The sequence below is a fragment of the Leopardus geoffroyi genome, chromosome B1, assembly GCF_018350155.1.
Source record: "Leopardus geoffroyi isolate Oge1 chromosome B1, O.geoffroyi_Oge1_pat1.0, whole genome shotgun sequence".
Classification (NCBI taxonomy): domain Eukaryota; kingdom Metazoa; phylum Chordata; class Mammalia; order Carnivora; family Felidae; genus Leopardus; species Leopardus geoffroyi.
The window spans coordinates 28,250,215-28,271,984 of NC_059327.1; the positions used below are offsets into that span (position 1 = coordinate 28,250,215).

Sequence of the window (21,770 nt, forward strand, 5' to 3'; positions counted from 1 at the left end):
CTTCCAAGAAATGTTTTCCAAATTAAAAAATTTAATTGTACGTTTAAAAATAAGTATTTGCAAGGTATTTCTCATATAGAGAAACATTTCACTTTATTATAAAGATAATAAAAACTGTTTAATCCAATTCTTTTTTTTAAAGTAAGCTCTATGCCCATTATGGGGCTCCACCGTTGGTGAATGCTCCACCGACTAAGCCAGCCAGGCACCCCTAATCCAATTCTATAGTTAGTAAATTCATTTTGCAAGGTAATATTCCAAGCATTCTCAATTTTTACCAATCTGCAAACTACTTGTTTGAAGAGTAGACTTGTTCTCAAAAATAATACTTACATAGGCTTTTGTTTTAAAACATTTGTTACCTTTTGTTTTTTACAGCTGGAAACAGTAGTGTTTTTCTGTTGTTTTTGAGGATCTCCACATTTGTCTACAGTGATAGATCGTTTTTCAGAAGAATTTGAAACAGTTTTCATTATGCACTCTGAAATTGAGGGCACCTTCATATAAATACTAGATTTATTGCTATCCTTCCTAGGTTTTACATGCACATTCGTTTTTTCTTTTCCCTGCAGTTGGGAAGTCTTCTTTCTGTTATGTAGCATTTGGCACAAAATAAAGGAAATGGTTAATTCAGCATTTTTAGTACATATTATCTTCATATGTTCAATAGTTTTCATGACTTTCATAATATGGGCCATTTTCCCTAAATCTTTCCGAGGGGCAGCCATTATATTTTTGAGCAGTGCAGAAAACTGGTTGTGGCTGTATTCCAACTCTGTCACTGTGCTTCCGTAATTTATGGATGCTATACATGGCACAAAGTCAATATATGTGGAAACGGAATACTGAGACTTCTTTAGAAGTTTTTGTATTTCTGTAAGTTCCTGAAGTTCTCTTGAGAGCAAATGAAGAGCGTATGAGCAATTAACAGCTTCACTATATTTGTAAATAATATCCAGATCTTTCTTAAGTTCAGAAATAGCAGTCTCTATGACTTTCCAAAGGCCATCTGTTGAGTTATCTTTAAGAAATGAAAAAGAAGCCATTTTTTCCTGGCAGTGAACCAGCTCAGGAAGAAGTGACAAATCAAACCAAAGCATACCTCGAAACCTCTGTTTGTCTAGTTTCTTTGCCATTGAGTTTTTAAGAAAGTGAATGGTTTCTGAAAGCATGACAATTTCAACATAGGTTTCAATGGCTGCAGGCTTTAAAATTATGGCCCCATGATTGTGGTTTTTCACCATGTCCAAAACGTTTTCTTCTGTGATAAAAATGTTATCTATGTTGTCTTCTTGCAGCATCTGAAAGTATTTTTTTAAAATTTCTAGGTGTTCGGTACATCTCAAAGTGAGGTCCTGTAATTTCTTAGAGTCTGCAAATTCAGCTTGATCTAGTATTTCGCTAATACAACAGATATCTGGGTGTGAAAGCAAAGTACTGTTAAACCCACAGTTTTCTAGGGTAACTGGTGCTTTGTTTATTAGATCATCTGACTTTCTGGAAGCAATCTCCATATTCTCAAGCACAGTATTAGAAATTTGTTCACTGCTTAAATCCTTAGACAATGTATCATATATCTTTTTCAACTTAGAAAAAGCACACTGATTCATTTTGAGTAGCATTTCTCTATTCTTCTCTCCTGAGTATATTTTGCTGAAAGATTCTCTCTTCTCTTTCCAAATAAGACTTTTTGCAGCATCAAAAAAGATATGTTCCAGACCATAAAGAGATATTTTAATACTTATTGCCTCACTGCTCTTAATAAAATTAACTTTAGAGGTGATCATTTCTATGATAATCCACAAATGGTCTTGTTTTCCTGGATAGGAATCAACTTTAGGAGAGTCCCCATACATACCAATCAGCTTTAAAGTACTTTTTCTTAAGGTTTCTAGGTCTCCTAAACTATCTCCAAAGTTAACTCCACAGGTAAATGGAACGGAAAGAGAAAAGTCAAAGCAATCAGAACAACGCTTCATTACTGCTTCACACTCATTAATCTGTCGTTTGTATTTTAAGAATGCATAGTATGAATTATTTTCCCTTTTGGTTTCCTCAAATAATTCAATTAACTGATCATGATAGTTTTGTAACTCACAGAATGCATTATACTTCAATCTTCCTTGAAAAGCAGGATAGAAGTTGGATTGTTGTTGAAATCCACGTGGTCTACCAAGCAGCTCACTGTACAGTGTTTCATCATACCAAAGCAAGCTTCGGTAGGTTGGTTCACCTCCTAAGAGCCTTTTTTTGTTTTCAATGAATTGAATAGTTTCCATCATCATTTGGAGTTCTACCAAGGAGTCAACAGCACATGGCTTTAATTTGTGTCTGCAATTATTCCACAGGTTTTGTTCTACTAATAGTTCTCTTGAAATCAGGATTTGTTCGAGAGAACATTCTTGGTTTCTTTCAAAAGCTTCAACAAATAAAGGGAGAATACTTTGACAGGCCTTAGTTTCTTCCAGTAGAATCTGCAAAGATGATGTTTCATCTGCCCTTCTCAAAATCTGAGCTAGCCTGGCTGTAAGAGCTGAATGATTAGCTGAGCAATGTTTCTCTTTTAATCCATTCATGTATGATGCAGGCTTCTTCTCAGGAGTAGAGACTTCGGAAGTTTGAGACTCAGTATGTAAAACAGGAATATGATTCATTCCTATAATGCCTGGTTTGGAATTACAGGCTATTTCCGAATGCAATGCAGAGTCAGATTGAGGGTCATTACTAACTTTAACTCCCCCTTCTTTCTCTCTTTTGTTAAGATGATTAGAAACTGGGTTATTCAAAGCGACTGCCTCAGTAATGTTTTCAACGTTTAGATGAGAATCAATCAAGTTATTTTTAATTGTTTTCTTGCTTAAGTAGGAGGATTCTTCTAAGATCTTGTTCTTTTGATTTTTGAACTGAGTCTTAACAGTGCATCCTTCAGTCACGCTTTTTTTGTGAAGTGAATCTCTTGCTTTTTCTGCTTGTTTAACTTTCCACATTTTTCTGTCCCAAATGTCTTTATTTGCCATACACTTTTTTGAAGAAGAACCCTTCACATTATCTTTTAAGAGCAAACAACTATCATTGGAAAATAGTTCCTTCATTGTATTTTTCCTACAACTTTTACTTTCTTCAGTTACTAATCTGAGACCCAACTCAGAATCCTCAAGAACATGTGATTCATTCCCATCTATATGGAAGCAATTACATGAAGAACATTGTTCTGTCTTTAGAAGTTCCTTTCCACCACATCCTGGCTGGCAGTGTGGTACATTGGTGGATGTTGTAAAAGAATCTACAGCAAAAATTCTCTGTTTATCCAAATAAGATTCTGAAGATTCTCCTTCACTGTCTATCACTGCTGTGGTTGATAACAATTGAGGAATACTGTCAGACTTTTTGTGTGTTATCAGAGTTAGATTTAATGGGTCCTTAAGGAAGTTTTCTGGAACAGTGCCTGGTTTGGAGCTCTGATTAGCAGCTGTCCGTTCTTCTACAGGCAAATTTACTTCCAGGTTGCCTTTACAATCAGATAAAATAAGGTTATCTGGTGTGCAGACATCAACATTTAAAAGGTGCTTGATATCTGATTCTAAAACTGAAATAACTATGTCAGTTTTTACCTTTGTGTGTGTTATACAGGTTGCATTATAACTTGTGTCTGTGCTAAAACTTACTTTGTCTTCTTTTATGCAACTTAATGATACTGAATTACTCGTATTTATTACTTTATTAGTCTCGGAATTGTTTTCTGCATCCTTAATATTATTGTGTGCTGAGTGGTTCTCAGGATTTTCATATTTATTAATGTTTGATAAAAACTTTATGCCAACTTGATTTTCTTTTTCAGTTATTTTCGCATCTGGGCAGGCTGGGGAAAATAGACATCCAGTTTTTCCAGAAAACAGCTGAAGTTCTGACGATCTTCGATTTCTCATCCGGCTCTTGTTATAAGCGGAATGACTGGCACTTTGGGATGTGGAGCACAGGGCTAACTGTGACTCAGGATACTCAAGATCACAAAATTCCCTTACATGAATGGTGGTGTGACTTCTGGAGACACTGCTGGCCATATTTGTCTTAGAAATGCATTCTGCGATTCTCGCTCTACTTGCTTTGTAAGACTTGGGCTTTGATACATGAGTTAATGATTTATCCACTTCAAATCCCAAAGCTCTTTTCTCTCCTGGTTTGCCGGATTTTCTTTTTGACAAAAAATGTTTAGTGGAATAATATCTTCTTTCAGACACAGAGCTATAACCTTGAAGGTCACAACTTTCCCAGAAATTATTGCATATTACTGCATATGATTTTGGTAATGGGCCTTTTCTTTTTTCTCCTACTTTAGCTATAAGTTGCAAAGACGTGTGAACTCTTCTATGAGCTTTTTTTAAATGAAGAACAGCTCTGTCAAGTCTTCTGGAAAGACGTTTGCTTTTGCATAAAGATGCTTCACTATTTAGAATATCAAGGACACTCCTGATGTGTTTTTCCGACTTTGAAAAGGTTTTAATTCGTCCTTGGGATAATGAAGAAAAATGTTCAGAAGAGTCTAGACTGGTTAGTCTCCTCTTCTTCCCATAAATTTCACGACGTCTTAAATCCTTATGTGGTGTGTTCTGGTCCCTAAAAGGCATACGTCGCTTTCTTTTGCTAATTCTTGATTGTGTGTCCTTTTTACTTGTAATATTACAATCAGTTTTTGACCCTGTCAAGGAACATCTGCTTTCATTATTTAATGCTGTGACATTAGAGGGTTCAGTAGGCAAAGGTCCACTGTTTTGTTTTTCAGACACATGATTCACTTGTGTATTATGACTCACATCAAGAGAAAGGGCAATTTCAGACTTATTCACTAGTCCTGATTCTTGCCTTCTATTACCAAATTCATCTTCACATGGATAACCTGAATTTTCACCAGAGCAGTGGGAATACATTTCAAATCCTGACACTTTCCCCTCCTCATCTATTTCTGGTCCTGTGGTTTTAGTTATGTATTTGCAAAAATTATCTTTCAATGCAAGGGATTCAAAAGTGGGATTGAATCCTGGCATAAATGTATTCGTGATTCTAATTTGTAAATCTGGAAGTAAAATTGGATTGAGCTCTCCTTTGTTTTTTTGTGTAGAGGGATAAAAACAAATACTTTTCTTAGGGTAATGCTGATCACTATTCTCGTTTCTTCTGGAGCTTTGCGAAACTTCCCTCTCCCCATTATTGCTTCCTAGTAGACCTTCCCAATCAATACGAGACTTCAGAGTTTCATATATGGCCCTAAATTCTTCACATGGATCATTTCTATGGCTATGTTGTTGAATTAGAAAAGCATCATCACACTGTTCCAATCCTACTTCAATCTTATTTTCCAATTTTAAACTCTGAAGAACTGAAGTATCACTTACTGACTGATGAAATGAGTCATGTAATTTATTGTTATCCATATCCATTTCACAATCAGAAACCCTATGTTTTACTAACAACCCAAAATCTAGACTCTCAGAAGAACAAGTTTCTTCAATCTGGTATCTTTGGTGATCTTCACGATTTGTGCCCAATGTAGGCACCGTAGCACCAGCTGTCTGCACTGCAGTACTTGATGCTTCATGTTCTGAAGACCCCTCAACTTTGGGAAATGCTGTGTAAGCCAAATGCTCTACAGTCCTGCCAGTATTTGGAGCATCTTTTTGTTGTGTGGCAGTCATAGTGTCTTCATTTTCTAACAATGTAGCTTCTGTTGACACATGTCTTTCCCCCGAACTCAAATTAAGTGTACAACATTCTTCAGAACTAAGAATTTCTACATTGTTGTAATTTTTATTCTCCCTTCTTTCATCTATGTTGGTGTAACTTTGGTTTGTATGAAAACCCTGCTTCTCCTCTCCATATATATTTTCTCTGCTTTCTGTAGACAAGGCAATGTCTTCCTCTTTAGCCTCATTTTCATTATCATTATCTCCTTGTTCTCTGAAATCAATATTCAGGTGTGTATCACCGTGCAACTCTGCATTACAGAACAGAGTATGACCTTCATCAATTTGAAAAGTTTCTCCACAGTCTCTTTGTATGTTCTCTAATGACACTGGGTCATTTTCATTTCTTCCATGGACACATACATATTCTCTAGTTATGTTATAATCTGAGTTGTCATGAGTTGGTTTAATGTCATGAGATGAAATAATTGCATCAATTGGCAGTTCTTTGACCTGGGGAATGTCTTTTGCTTCCTGGAAAGCATCAGTCACAACGCTAACACAGTTTTGATTTGGTTTTCCCAGTTTTAGTTCCATTAGTTTTTGAGAAATTCCAAAACTTGTATGAATGTTATCTTCATAGTCTAAAGAGAGTTGGGGATGCTTCTGTGAAAGGCTCTCCACTCTTTGTAATTCCAAACTTAGATGATCTAGCTCATATTCATCCTTTGTGGTAGATGTGGAAGATTTTTGTATTTCTAATTCTTGAGCAATTAATATTTGATCACAATTTTTCCCATAAGAATCAAGACTCTCATCCTCTTTGTATTCTTGGTACAAAGAAATATAATTATCTACTGGACTGACTTTTGCTTCCTTAGTAAAATCAATTTCCTTCCACAAAACCTGCTTTTCTCCATGTTTGGAATTATCTTCGGGGCCAGTGAAGTCTCTCATTTCTCCAATATTTTGGGTGTACTCATGTATGCTTTCTTTCCTTTGGAGAGGAAAAGCTGTAGACATTTGCTGACCAGTCTGAGATACAGTTTCTAAATTAGAAGACCATGACTCCAGAGAGATGTGATTACTGTGCCCTTTTGTACAAATATTCACTGATTCATAAGAGTTATGTGCTTCACTGTTTTCTTCAATTAAAAGTGGGATGTTGCTTCTCAGTTCAGATCTCTGGGCTTCTTCCTCATTGTGTTTTTGGTTCTCAACTTCTGAAACTACATTTGGCAAACACATTGGAAAGGAAAAATTATCTTGGCCCTTACACTGTCCTGCTGGGGTAATTTTACTGGGAATTGTATAATCATAGTTGTTAAAGTCCAAGTTGTGAGCTTGAGATTGTGAACCATCAAAAGAAATTTTGAAGCTAGGGGCATCCAAACAATTAGTAAGAACAGAATGATCACCAGGCACAACTTCAGATGAGGAGGCAGAATTATTTGGCATGGATGACAGATTTATTTCTGAATTCACAAAATCTAAACTCTTCTCAAGTGGCAAAATCTCATTTAAATCTGTAATATAATTATGTTTTCCTATGCTTTCTTCTCTCCTCATCAGTCTTGGGTCTTTAATGAGTTTTGAAGTAATGACTGTGCTTGAGTCAGTATTGTTATGAAGGGGGAAAGCAGCAGAAAGACCACTTAAAGTATTTTTGAGATGTGCCAAATTTAACATGGGGTCACCATTAACACTTTCTCTGGTATCACTGGGAATAAATGAAAGACCTGAATCATATATACGAGAAGTGTCTCCACATTCTGCTAAATTGTGCTCCATCTGTCCACCGTATGTTTCATATATAGAAATGTTTCCATTTTTCACATTTCCATAGGAATTAGAAATATTTGTGTTGGAAGGATTTATCTCTGAATTTAGTGCGCCGCAAGAACAGTTTTCCTGAACAAATGGATCTACAGGTTTCCTGAAATGTTCAAAGATGACAGTAGCATCTTTTCCTTTTCCAATTCTTTTGGCAACTGTACAGTTATTCAGAGAGCAGATTCTTTCTGTAGAAATAATAAGAAAATTAAGAAAAAATAGGAAGGAAAGGGTTTCTACATTCAACCCTTAATTCAAATAAACCATGTCTTGGTGGTTTTTTCTTTTTTTAATGCTTATTTATTTTTGAGAGAGAGACAGAGAGACAGAGCATGAATGGGGGAGGGGCAGAGAGAGAGGGAGACACAGAATCCAAAGCAGTCTCCAGGCTCCGAGCTGTCAGCACAGGCCCAATGTGGGACTCGAACTCACAAACCATGAGAACATGACCTGAGCTGAAGTTGGATGCTTAACCAACTGAGTCACTCAGGCACCCCAGTCATAAGTGGTTTTAAATGAAAGTTCGATAAATAGCCTAATGATGATTAAAGTATGTGTCTCAGAAAAAGCAAGGTGAGAAGAGGATGAAAGACAAACCAATAAAATATAAATGATGTACCAGGAAACTGTGTCCTAGAGGCCTTACTAAGAAAGTATTTACCATAAATTTTTTTGAATTTGACAAATACAAAGAATAGAAAAATTAAAAAGGAATAAAAACATGTTGCTCAAAGACTAGGTATTTCTTATATTAATTTCGTATATTCAGATACTTAATAATAGAATCTACATATTAATAGGCAAAATTGTCTCCCCCTTTTATCTACTGTTACCTTGAGAAAGAAAACAGGAAGGAAAGGGGAATGAGGTGGGGAAACAGATCAAAAAGGACCCAAAAAATCCTTCCCAGGAGCAAAAGCAAAGCACTACCCCTGTTCCACTAAAATAAGTATTCCTGCAAATAATATATACAAACAAAAATCTTGACAATGAAAGCAAATTTTCTCTTATAATTTATAGAAATTTATTCCTAAAATTTCACAAATAACTACATATAATAACAAAGAAACTTATAAGAATGCATATTTACCAAGTAAGCCATTCATAAAGAATTCATAGATAACACCATAAAAATATCTTTATTAAAACAAATTAATGATGAGAAATTGTGAGATTTATGACATATACGAAACTATAATCATATTACTGGGAAGTACCATGAGATTCTTTTTCACGATATATCGAAAGATAGCTTTGTTGAAGATTTCTAAATTCTATAACCACTTGTAATTATATACATTTTAAAGTTTATTTATTTATTTTGAGAGAGAGAGTGCAAGTGGGGGACAGGTAGTGAGAGGCAAAGAGGAAGAATCCCAAGCAGTCTTTGCGTCAACAGTGCAAAAGAGTCCGATGCAGGGCTGGAATTCACGAACTGTGAGATCATAACCCGAGCCAAAGTCGGATGCTTAATCAACTGAGCCACCAAGGTGCACCTGTAACTATACTTTTTAATTATAATAAGCTATAGTAGAAATCTGACCATAACAGAAATGTAGTTCTTAAGAGGAGGAGCTGCAGTGGACAGAAGAAAAGGTGGATCCCTATACTCACTCCAAAATAAAATTCATTGAAAAAAATAATAATAAAACCATGAAAGTATTAGAAGAAAAGACAGAGAGATGGTTTTATAATCCTGAGGTAGAAAAGTACTTTTTAAGAATGTCTGGAGATCAGAAAACTAGAAATTAAGAAATGATGTCAATTACATGTAAATTAAATACCTTAGTAGGTCAAAACTCATGATAAACAAAACTTGGACAAACTGGTACGAAGTATTTTCTGAATGAGCAAGCTTTGTACATCATTACACATATATTAGAGTGCATAAAGAGTACACAGACACATTCAAAAGATTAATAAACAGATACTGCAATAGAAATGTGAGCAAGTGTAAGAACAGGAAAATCACAAATAAAAATTGTCAACAAACACAAAAAGATGTCCAACTCCACTAAATACACAGAGCCATATTTAAAAACTGCTTAGACTGGCGGGGCGCCTGGGTGGCGCAGTCGGTTAAGCGTCCGACTTCAGCCAGGTCACGATCTCGCGGTCCGTGAGTTCGAGCCCCGCGTCAGGCTCTGGGCTGACGCTCAGAGCCTGGAGCCTGTTTCCGATTCTGTGTCTCCCTCTCTCTCTGCCCCTCCCCCGTTCATGCTCTGTCCCTCTCTCTCTGTCCCAAAAATAAATAAAACGTTGAAAAAAAAATTTTAAAAACTGCTTAGACTGGCAAAGACTACAAAGAATAATTAATATTCTGCAGATGTAATAAACACTCTTATACTGTTCATGGGAGTATGAACCGGTACTAATTTCCTGGGAAGTAAATCTACAGTTTTCAGCAAAATGTAATACATAATATCCAGTAAATCTATTTTTAAAAATGTTTTATTTATTTTTTGAGAGAGCACAAGCAGGGGAGGGGCAAAGAGAGAGGGGAACAGAGGATCTAAAGCAGGCTTTGTGCTGACAGGATGACAGCAGTGAGCCTCGTGTGGGGCTTGAACTCGTGAACCACAAGATCATAACCTGAGCTGAAGTCAGATGCTCAACTGACAGTCACCCAGGTGCCCCTCCAGTAAATCCATTTTTATGCATTCATTATTCTGATATACTTGCATAAATAATATATACACAAGGATTTTTAGTACCATAATCCAAGACAGCTGGAAGCCAGAAACCTAACTATCAATATGAGACTGGTTAAGATTTCAAGATCTACTACAAAGCTACAGTAATCAAAACAGTATGTTACTGGCACATAAAGAGACACACAAGCTTCCAGTTATAGAATGAATATGTCAAGGGAGTAAAAGGCACAGCAGGCAGAATACAGTCGATGATATTGTAACAGCGTTACATGGTGACAGATGGTAGCTACACTTGTGGAGAGCATAGAATACTATAGAGAAGAGCTGGATCACTATGTTGTACACCTGAAACTAATGTAACATTGTGTGTCACCTATAGGCAAATTAAAATATTTGAGAGAGCAGAAGCAGGAGAGTGACAGAGGGAGAGGGAGAGAGAGAGAATCTTAAGCAGGCTCCATGCCCAGTATAGAGCCTGACATGGGACTCAAGCTCACAATGGTGAGATCATGACCTCAGCTGAAATCAACAGTAAGATGCTTAACTGACTGAGCCCCCCAGGAATCCCTCAAATAAAAAAAAATTTAAAAACGAGACTGGGTAGGGGTGCCTGCAGGGTACAGTCAGTTAAGCCTCTGACTCTTGATTTCGGCTCAGGTCATGATCCCATGGGTTTGAGCCCTGCATCGGGCTCTGCGCTGACTGCATGCAGCCTGCTTTCGATCCTCTCCCCCCGTCTCTGCCCCTCCCCTGCTTGTACTCTCTCTCAAAATAAGTAAACTTGAAAAAATAGGACTGGTTAAATAAATACGGCATATCAAGAATTATAAAAGTACTGTATGTATGTACTATACAAATACACTAGAAAAATAATGTTATGGAGCTGTTACAAAGATTAAGACAGGGGTGTCTAGGTGGCTCAGTCAGTTAAGTGTCTGAATCCTCATTTCGGCGCATGTCATGATCTCACAGATTTTTTGGTTCAAGCCCTGTGCTGGGCTCTACACCATGAGTGAACTAACAGTGTGGACCCTGCTTGGGATTTTCCCTCTCCTCTCTCTCTGCCCTTCCCCTGCTCACACACAGTCTCTCTCTCTCTCAAAATAAATAGACTTAAAAAAAAAAGATTAAGACAAATTAATACAAAGCAACATGGGAAAAGAAACTTAAATCAGTTTAATAACCTGAATTTCATAAATGTATGGTAAATGCATATTAACATATACATAATATTAATTAATAAAGTACTTAATGGGAATGCCAGGTATGGTTTTTCTGATGCCTTATACACATTAACTAATTTAATCTTCATAACATTCCCATTTTATTGATAAGGAAGTAAAGAATTATTTGCCCAAGATCACAATTTATAAGCAGCAGAACCTTAATCACCGGGTTACATTATTCGCTTAAACTGGATGAAGGCCCTTTAAATTTATTCCCATTTTTAGCAGTCTCACCAAACAACACATGAAAAAAGGAGAACAAAAAACCCAACATCTTCATAATATAAGAAACTGTAAGAAAATGAAATTACAATCACAAAGCAAACTACCAAATAGTTATTAGCACCATGTATTCTGTGATGATGGAAATGTTCTTTATCTATGCTATCCAGTACAGTAGCCAATAGCCACATGTAGTTACTGAGCACTTGAAATGTGGGCAAGTACATAAACAAGGGGTGGTGTGAATGAGGAATTAAAATTTTTATTAATTTTAACTAATTTAGGTTTAAATAGCCACATGTGACTAAAGGCTATTGTACTGGATAGCAAAGATCTAGACTACTCTGGAGGGAGAGGAGTACACTGATAGCCAACACATGTGGCCTTGACTTTGGGCATAATACAGGTGTTCTCAAACTTTATCATCCTGAAAGGCATCATTGTTTATTGCTTTTTTTCCTTTTTTTCAATTGAGGTATAATTGATGTACAGTATTATATTAATTAGTTTCTGATGTGCAACATAGTGATTCAATATTGAATACACTGCAAACTGATCATCACAGTAAGTCTAGTTACTATCCATCATTCTTTGATTAAAGTAATTAGCTATAAGATTATGGATGGGTGAGAGTAGAAAGTAAGGAAAGATCCTTATTTTATTGCCTCCATTTTAAGCCATCTGGCTGAGGGATAATGTGGATAGAATGACTAGGCAGAAGCTCATCAAGAAAACAGAAAATTGAGCAAACTTCAAATCAGCTAGGTCTAACAGACATTTACAGGACACTCTACCCAACAAAAACAAAACTTCCCCTCTTCTCAGGTATACATGGAACATTCTTCAGGACAGACCACATGAGAGGGTCAATAAATTTAAAAGGATAAAGATAATACAAATTATATTCTCCAATTACAATGGAATAAAATTAGAAATCAGTAGCAGAAAAAATTGGGGGGAAATTCACATGTACACATAAGTGAAATAAAACACTTTCTAAAAAACCAATGGATTAAATAAGAAATCAAAGGGAAATTAGAAAATACTTTGAGATGAATGAAAATGAAGACACAACATACCAAAACTTATGGGATGCAGTTAAAACAGTACTTTCAGGGGTGCCTGGATGGCTCAGCTGGTTAAGCCTCCAACTTCGGTTCAGGGCTTGTGAGTTTGAGCCTCACATAGGGCTCTGTGCTGACAGCTCAGAGCCTGGAGCCTGCTTCAGATTCTGTGTCTCCCTCTCTCTGCCCCTCCCCTGTTCATGCTCTGTCTCTCTATGTCTCAAAAAGAAAAAAAAAAAAAAAAAAAAAAACCAGGGATATTTATAGCTGTAAATATGTACATTATCAAAGAAGCAAGATCAATACCCTAACCTTCCACCTTAAGACACAAGAAAGAGAAGAGTAAACTAAACCTAAAGCAAAAAGGAGGGAAATAATAAAAGAGAGAACAGAAATATAGAAAAAGTAATAATGAAACCAAAAAAGTTGGTTCTTTGAAAAAGATAACAAAACTGACAAAACTTTAGCCAAGCTGACCAAGAAAATAAAGAAGGAAGACTGAAATTAGTAGAACAATAAGTTAAAGAGAGGATACTACTACTGGCTTTACAAAAATAAAAAGGACTATAAAGAAATACTAGGAACGACAGGATGCTAATAAATTAGGTAAGTTAGATGAAATGGACAAATTCCTACAAAGACACAAACCACTAAAACTGATGCAAGAAGAAATAGAAAATCTGAATGACAGTAAGCGAAGAAACTGACTTAGTGATAAAAAAAACTACCCCCCCCCACCAAAAAACCTGAATGGCTTTAATAGTCAAGTCTATCAAATGTATAAAGACGTATTAATGTCAATTCTTCACAAACTCTTTCCAAAAAATGGAAGAAAAGGAAACCCTTTCGAACTTATTCTATGAGACCAGTATTACTCTGATACCAAAACATCACAAGAAGGCTACATATTAATGTATCTTATAAATATAGACACGAAAATCTTCAAAAATTTAGTAAACTGATTCCACCAACATATAATAGGAATCACATACCATGACCAAATGGAATTTACCTCAAAAATGCAGAGTTTACTTAATATCTGAAAATCAATTAGTGTGACACAGCACACTAACACAATGAAGACTAAAAATCATGTGATCATCTTGATAGATGCAGCAAAAGGATCTGACAAAATTACTACCCTTTCATGATAAAAACATTCAACAAACTAAGACTAGAAAGGAATTTCCTCATTATAAAGGACATCAAAAAACTCCATAGCTAACATCATACTTACTGGTGAGGGATGAATACGTTCCCCTAAGTTTACAAATAAGGTAAGAATGTCCACTCCTACCATTTCTATTAAACATTCAACTGGAGGTCCTGGCCAGGGCTATTAGGCAACAAAAAGAAATAAAAGACACCCAGACTGGGAAGGAAGAAGTAAAACTAACTCTATTTGTAAATGACTTGATCTTTTATATAGAAAATCCTACAGAAATCACTGAAAAACTATTAGAACTAATAATGAGATCAGCAAGATCATTTACAAGATCAATACACAAAAATAACACTATTGCTATATACTTCAAAGAGGAACATAAAAAGTGAAATTGAGCAAACTCTACTTACAAAGGTATGCAAAAATACAATACTTGAAATAAATTTAACAAAAGAAGCATAAAACTTATACCCTGAAAACATTTACTTCCTCCACCAGGGTAGCTATAAACAAAAAGTAAGATAATAAAAATAATAGGAAGTGGAAAATCCTAGCACTCGTATACTACTGGTGTAAATGTCACTGGTGCAGCCACTTCGGAAAACAGTGTGGCAATTCCTCAAGTGGTAACAGTGTTATCATATGACCCAGCAATTCCACTCCCAACTATATACCCCAAGAGAAATGAGAACACAGGTCTGTACCAAAATTTGTCCAAGAACATTCATAGCAAGATTATTCATAATTGCTAAAAGATGGAAACAACCCAAATGTCCTCAACTGATATAGTTTCTATTTAATGTAATATTATGCCATAAAAAGGAATGAAGTATTAATACATGCAAGAACCTTAAGAACAGTTAAATGAAAGTCACTACTCATGAAAGGCCACTTTGCTTCACGTATTTATGAATTCCCTTATATGAAATGCCCAGAATTGGCAAATACAGTTGACCCTTGAACAATATGGGTTTGAACTACATGGGTTCACTCATAAATGGAATTTTTTTCATGTAATATATTGGAAAATTTTTTGGAGATTTGCCACAATTTAAAAAACCTCACAGATGAACCACATAGCCTAGAAATGCCAATAAAAATTAAGAAAAAGTTAGATATTACTGTAAGAATACAGTATATAGAATATATAACATACAATGTACACATTAATCAATGTTTATGTTCTGGGTAAGGCTTCCAGTGAACACTAGGCTATTAGTAGTGAAGTTTTCAGGGAGTTACAAGTTAAACATAGATTGCGACTGAGTGGGCGTTGGCACCTCTAACCTCTGTGTTGTTCAAGGGTCAGTCGTACTAAGAGACAGAAGGCAGATTAGTGACTGCTTAGGGGCAGGCCTGAGGGGAAAGGGATATGATGGCTTTTCAAGAGTATAGTTTCTTTTTGAAACGATGATGATAACATATCACACTCACTGAGCTGGCAGAAACAGACATTTTTTTAAAAAGTGTATGTGTTGGCAAAGATATAGAGTAATTATGTAACCAGATGCAACCATTTTTGAAAACTAGTTGATATTATCTTTGGATTAAGTTGTACACTTCTGATGTAGACATTATATTATTGTATACCAAAACTCTTGCCCATATGCACTGAGACACTTACATAAATGTTTAAAACCACAATGTCTGGAATATGAAGAAAACTGGCAAGTATCCAAACATCCCCAGAGGAATAGTGTGTAGTCAAAAAACAGAATAATGTGTGTGTGTGAATACATATACATGAAGAAACTCAGGTATACGTATCAGCATAGAAAAATCATACAAATGGGACCCTGGGTGGCTCAGTCGGTTAAGCATCTGGCTTTGACTCAGGTCATGATCTCACGGTTCATGGGTTAGAGCCCTACAGTGGGCCCTGTGCTGACCAGCTCAGAGTGTGGAGGCTGCATCAGATTCTGTGTCTCACTCTCTGTCCCTCCCCTGCTTGTGCTCTATCTAGTCACTCTCTCTAAAAATAAATAAATAAACTTCAAAAAAAAAAAGAAGAATCACACAAAGATAATACTGAGCAAAAGGAGTCACAAAAACATCTGTAGTATAATTCCAGATACATAAAATTAAAAAGTTAAAGCATAACTATTTTGCTTACAGACTGATAACGTATTAGAAAATAATATTCAGAAGTTCTCCTACCAGCACACATGCTACAGAAGCATAATAATGTCTGTATCTTACCAGCCCTCTTAGGAAATCCTGTTGAAAGGAACCTCAAAGATGTAATAAGGTGTCCACTATCTACTTTTTGGCCAATAAATTTTACAGTTACTGTTGCATATGGAAGACAATGCCTAGGTTTATCTACTGGCTTTGAAAGAACATTGTATTCATAGAAGTATACCTGAAAAACAAAGGAAAAAAAACATTTTAAACTAATTAGTGTTAGCAGAATTGAATAAGCTCATATTTTAAAAAGCTATGTAACTAACTTCATGTTTGTTATTTATTCACCTGCTTCCATATACCCACTTCTTCTCCCCGCATTCTTTAACTCTAGTTTTTTTGGAGGTATAAATTTTTTCTCCCAACCACACATATTTTCTTTGGTATGTTATTAGTGTGGGCAGCAGCATAAACAGTCTGTTTTTATTTTTCTTCTTTTTTAAAGAAAATTTTAAAATATTTTATTTATTTTTGAGACAGAAACAGAACGTGAGCGGGGGAGGGGCAGAGTGTGAGGGGAGAGAGGGAGACACAGAATCTGAAGCAGGCTTCAGGCTATGAACTGTCAGCACAGAGCCCAATGAGGAGCTTGAACCCATAAATGGTGAGATCATGACCTGAGCTGAAGTCGGACGTTTACCCAACTGAGCCACCCAGGTGCCCCAGAAACTATTTGTTTTTAAAAAAAGATTTTTTTCCATTAAAAGTTCAACGTTTTAGGGGTGCCTGGGTGGCTCAGTCGGTTAAGCGTTCAACTTCAGCTCAGGTCATGATCTCACGGTTTGTGAGTTCGAGCCCTGCATCTGGCTCTCTGCTGTCAGTGTGGAGTCCCCGTCAGATCTTCTGTCCCCTTCTCTCTGCCACCTCCCCTGCTCATATTCACTCTCTCAAAAAGAAAAAAAAAATTTTTTAAAGTTCAATGTTTTGCATATGCTGTTAACCCCTAAGTTTTATTTGGAAGAGAAAGTTAATTAGGAAAATAATAATTGCTTGATACATTTTACATGTGGGAGCATATACATACTTCTAGAAAATTTATCTTCATTTAGTCATATAGATGATGATATGCAATGTTTACCACATATAATTTAATATTCTACAGAAGAGGGAAGGTCTACTAAGTATCTCAGCAATTTATGATGGAAAATTACTGTTTCACACGTAATGATGAACATATAAGCCTTTTCTCCTGTTGTGATTTCAAAATAGCTTGTTATAAAAAAGTTGGCATGTTTTGCAAGTTAGGAATTACTCTATGGAACAACTAAATAAAAGAAAGCAGCCACTGTATTTTGAACAAGGTTAAATGCAAATTTGGAAACTTCTTTACTATATTCCCAAATCACAAATATTAAAGAGCTTTCATTATTTATTTAATGTCTTACTATATTGAATAAAATAAGGGATTTTCATTTAATATTTCAAGAAGCTGTTTTAAGTTGTGTATCATATAGTGTGAAGCATGTCACTTTCAAGTAGTCACATGAACCCAAAAGTTAACATACTGCTGAATTGTAGGCTTGTAACTCAATGGCATCTTTCAGAGAAGGTATACTTCTTGACATGTGGCAATCAAAGTTAGGAGAAGGATCCAAAGAAACTTTGTTTTTATCCAATGAAGGCCGAATTTTCTTCACTTTTCCAAAGAGAACCTAAAAAAAAGGCAAAAAGCAGGTCATAAAAATATATTAGAACATTTTAAACTCCCATACAGAACATAAATTAAAGCTGTCTTTTTTAAGGGAAGAAATACAAATGGATAATCCATATCCCAGATGAATAAGATGACTTACTGTATTCATATCAATTCCCCTTCTAAATTAAACTTAGGACTATAATACCTGTAATTAAAATTTTAGAAAACCTATTTGTAGAAATGAATTTTAGTCTAAAAACTTATTTGGAATACTAACAAACAACAGCCCAGAAAATTTCAAAAAAATGTTTTTAGAAGAAAGTTTTGGGTCAGAGATAACAGAATTATGGAACAGGGCAGGTGACTTGCACTTCAAAGGTATTAAATATATTTAAATTTTTTTTTAATATTTACCTATTTTTGACAGAGTGAGAGAGAAAGCATGAGCGGGGGAGGCACAGAGAGAGAGGGAGACAGAGGATCCAAAGTGGGCTCTCTGCTGACATGGGGCTCGAACCCACGAAATGTGCGATCATGACCTGAGTCAAAGTTGGACGCTTAACCCACTGAGCCACCCACGTGCCTCAGTATTAAGTATTTTTTTTAAAGGATGGTATTACCACAAAAAAAGGCAGTGGGGAAAAAGAACAAAATAAAAAGCCCCAGGTAAGTCCAAGCATCTATAAAAATACAGTAAAATGTTAAAAGTACCATTTGAAATAAGTGAAACGAAAACATATAAGTAAGTATAAAACAATTGAAAGAATTAAATTACCTTAATATATACACCAAAATAAATGCCAAACCGGTTAAATATTTAAATAATGCAAACACTGTAGAAAGTCAGTATTTATCTAATCTCAAAGTGAGAATTGTTTTCTAAGCGTATGTGCCATGAATCCATAAACCTAAAACATAAAACTGTAAAATATTACAAAACATTTGTACATCAAAAACAAATGAGTATACTAAAAGACAACCTACTGAGTGGGGGAAAATATTTGCATGTAACATACCCGATAAAGGATTACTATCCAAAATATATAAAGAACTTCTAAAACTCAACCCCCAAAAAACAAACAATCCAGTTAAAAAATGGGCAGAAGATGTGAATAGACATTCCAAAGAAGACATACACATGGCCAACAGACACATCAAAAAATGCTCATCATCACTCATCATCAGTGAAATGAAAATCAAAACTACAAGATATTAACTCACACGTCAGAATGGCTAAAATCAAAAACACAAACAACAACAGGTGTTGGCAAGGATGCAGTAAAAGGAGAACCCTCTTAAACTGTTGGTGGGAATGCAAATGGGTACAGCCACTCTTGAAAGCAGTATGGAGGTTCCTCAGAAAGTTAAAAATAGAACTACCCTATAATCCAGCAATTTCATTATTAGGTATTTACCCAAAGAATTAAAAAAAGACTGATTCAAAGGGATATATGCACCCTGATGTATAGAGGCATTATCTACAATAGCCAAATCATGGAAAGAGCTCAAATGTGCATCGACTAATGAATGAATAAAGAAGAGGAGGTGTACACATACACACACACACACACACACACACACACACACACAGGAATATTACTCAGCCATAAAAAAGAATGGTATCTTACTATTTGCAATGATATGGATAGAGCTAGAGAGTATTATACTAAGTGAAATAAGTCAAAGAAAGACAAATAGTACATGATTTCACTCATATGTAGAATTTAAGAAAACAAAAATGACCATGGTGGGGGGGGGGGGAAGAGGAAAGACAAGAAACAGACTCTTTTAAAAAAAAAAATGTTTAGTTTTATTCATTTATTTTGAGAGAGAGAGACAGAGAGAGTGAACAGGGGAGGAGCAGAGAGAGAGGGAGAGAGACAATCCTAAGCAGGCTCTGTGCTGTCAGCTTGGAGCCCGGTGTGGGGCTCAATTCCATGAACTATGAGATCATGACCTGAGCCGAAACCAAGAGTCAGACACTTAAATTGAGTGAGCCAGCCAGGTGCCCCCAGACTCCTACCTATAGAGAACAAACTGATGGTTACCAGAGTGGAGGTGGGTGGGAGGATGGGTTAAATAGGTGGTGGGGATTAAGGAGCATGAACATTAAGGAGTGCTCATGTGGTGAGCACTGGCTGTTGCATGGAAGTTGTTGAATCACTAAATGGTACACCTGAAACTAACATTACACTGTATGTTAACTAAATGGAATTTAAATAAAAACTTTTAAAAAATGGGCAGAAGACACGAACAGACTTTTCTCCAAAGAAGACATACAGGTGGCTAACAGACAGATGAAAAGATGCTCAACATCACTCATAACCAGGGCAATACAAATCAAAACCACAAGGAGATATCACCTCACAACTGTCAGAATGGTTAAAATAAAAAACTCAAGAAACAACAAGTGCTGGTGCGGATGTGGAGCAAAAGGAATCCTCGTGCACTGTTGGTGGGAATACAAACTGATGAAGCCATTCTGGAAAACAGTATAGAGGTTCCTCAAAAAATTAAAAAAAGACCTACCCTATGATCCAGCCATCACACTACTGGGCATTTACCCAAAAAATATGAAAACACTAATTCAAAGGGATATATGCACCCGTATTTTATAGCAGTATTATTTATAACAGCCAAACTATGAAGCAGCCCAAGTGTCCACATGCAACTCTCGACCTCAGGGTCATGAGTTCAAGCCCCATATTGGGTGTGGAGTCTAGTTAAAAAAAAGAAAGAGGAAGGCAAACCAAAAAACAGATTCTGGGGGTGCCTGAGCGACTCAGTCAGTTAAGTGTCTGACTTCGGCTCAGGTCCTAATCTCCTGGTCTGTGGGTTTGAGCCCCACATCAGGCTCTGTGCTGACAGCTCAGAGCCTAGAGCTTGCTTTAGATTCTGTGTCTCCCTCTCTCTCTGCCCCTCTCCCACTCATGCTCTGTCTCTCTCTCAAAAACAAATAAACATAAAAAAAAAAAATTAAAAAAAAAAAATACCACCCCAGACTCTGAACTATAGAGAATAGATGGTTACAAGAGGGGAGGTGGGGGAGGGGGGTTGGTGAAATAGGTGAAAGGGATTAAGAGTACACTTACCTTGATGAGAACTGAATAATATATGAAACTTATGAATGACTATATTGTACAGCTTAAACTAATATAACACTGTATGTTAACTATACTGGAATTAAAATAAAAAAATTAAAAATAAAATATCACTGTTTACCAACAAATCTTAAGGATTCTTAATTAATTAATTAATTAATTAATTAATTTTATATAAAGAGAGCGCACAAGTGGGGGAGAGCAACGGCGGGGGGAGAGGGAGGGAGGGAGGGAGGGAGAGAGAGAGAGAGAGACAGAGAGAGAGAAATCCCAAGCAGTCTCCACGCTCAGCATGGAGCCCAACATGGGGCTTGATCCCATGACCCTGGGATCATGACCTGAGCTGAAATCAAGAGTTGGATGCTCAACTGACTGGGCCACCCAGGTGCCCTGGGAAATATATTTTAATAATAATTTATAGATAGCATATGTCACAGTAAATTTTATAGATCAATTTGGCTAGGGTATAGTGTCTGGATGTTTGATTGAACATTAGTCTAGATGCTGCTATGAAGGTATTTTGTTGAGATGATAAAAAAATCCCAGATGAAAAATCAGTTCACTTTAAGTACATTACCCTGGATAATGTGGGTGAGCCTCATTTAATTGGCTAAAGGCCTTAAGAGTAAAAAGGGAAGTGTCTCAGAGAAGAAACTTTTCATCAAGACTTCAGCATAGAAATCTTGCCTTATGGATTTCATACTTGCCAGCCCCAGAAATTATGTGAATCAATTCCTTTATGTATAAAACATACACAATATAAGACTAAGATGTAGCATATACACAATATATTAATATATTAATTTGGATCAGGGAAGATATTGGCATTGAGTAGGATATACAAAGAAACATTTATGTGGTCATGTATGGAAAACAAGTATAAAATTAAAAAAACAAATACAATTAACTGATAAAAGGTGGATGAACATATAATTCATATGACAAAAAGTACACATTTTATTTGAAGTCAGGAATTCAAGGGGTGCCTGGGTGGCCCAGTCAGTTAA

General features: G+C 36.0%; 1 protein-coding gene across 3 annotated transcripts in view; it reads right to left on the reverse strand.

Annotated features, from left to right (window-relative positions):
* TEX15 (testis expressed 15, meiosis and synapsis associated) overlaps nt 1–21,770 on the reverse strand; it is a 101,714-nt gene that overhangs the window by 10,564 nt on the left and 69,380 nt on the right. For all 3 annotated transcript variants that reach the window (XM_045456123.1, XM_045456106.1, XM_045456116.1), the window contains exons 6-8: nt 17,532–17,678; nt 16,042–16,204; nt 363–7,699 (exon numbers count right to left, since the gene is read on the reverse strand). In XM_045456123.1, the coding sequence (XP_045312079.1) occupies nt 363–7,699; nt 16,042–16,204; nt 17,532–17,678 (7,647 nt within the window). The remainder of the gene's footprint in view (nt 1–362; nt 7,700–16,041; nt 16,205–17,531; nt 17,679–21,770) is intronic.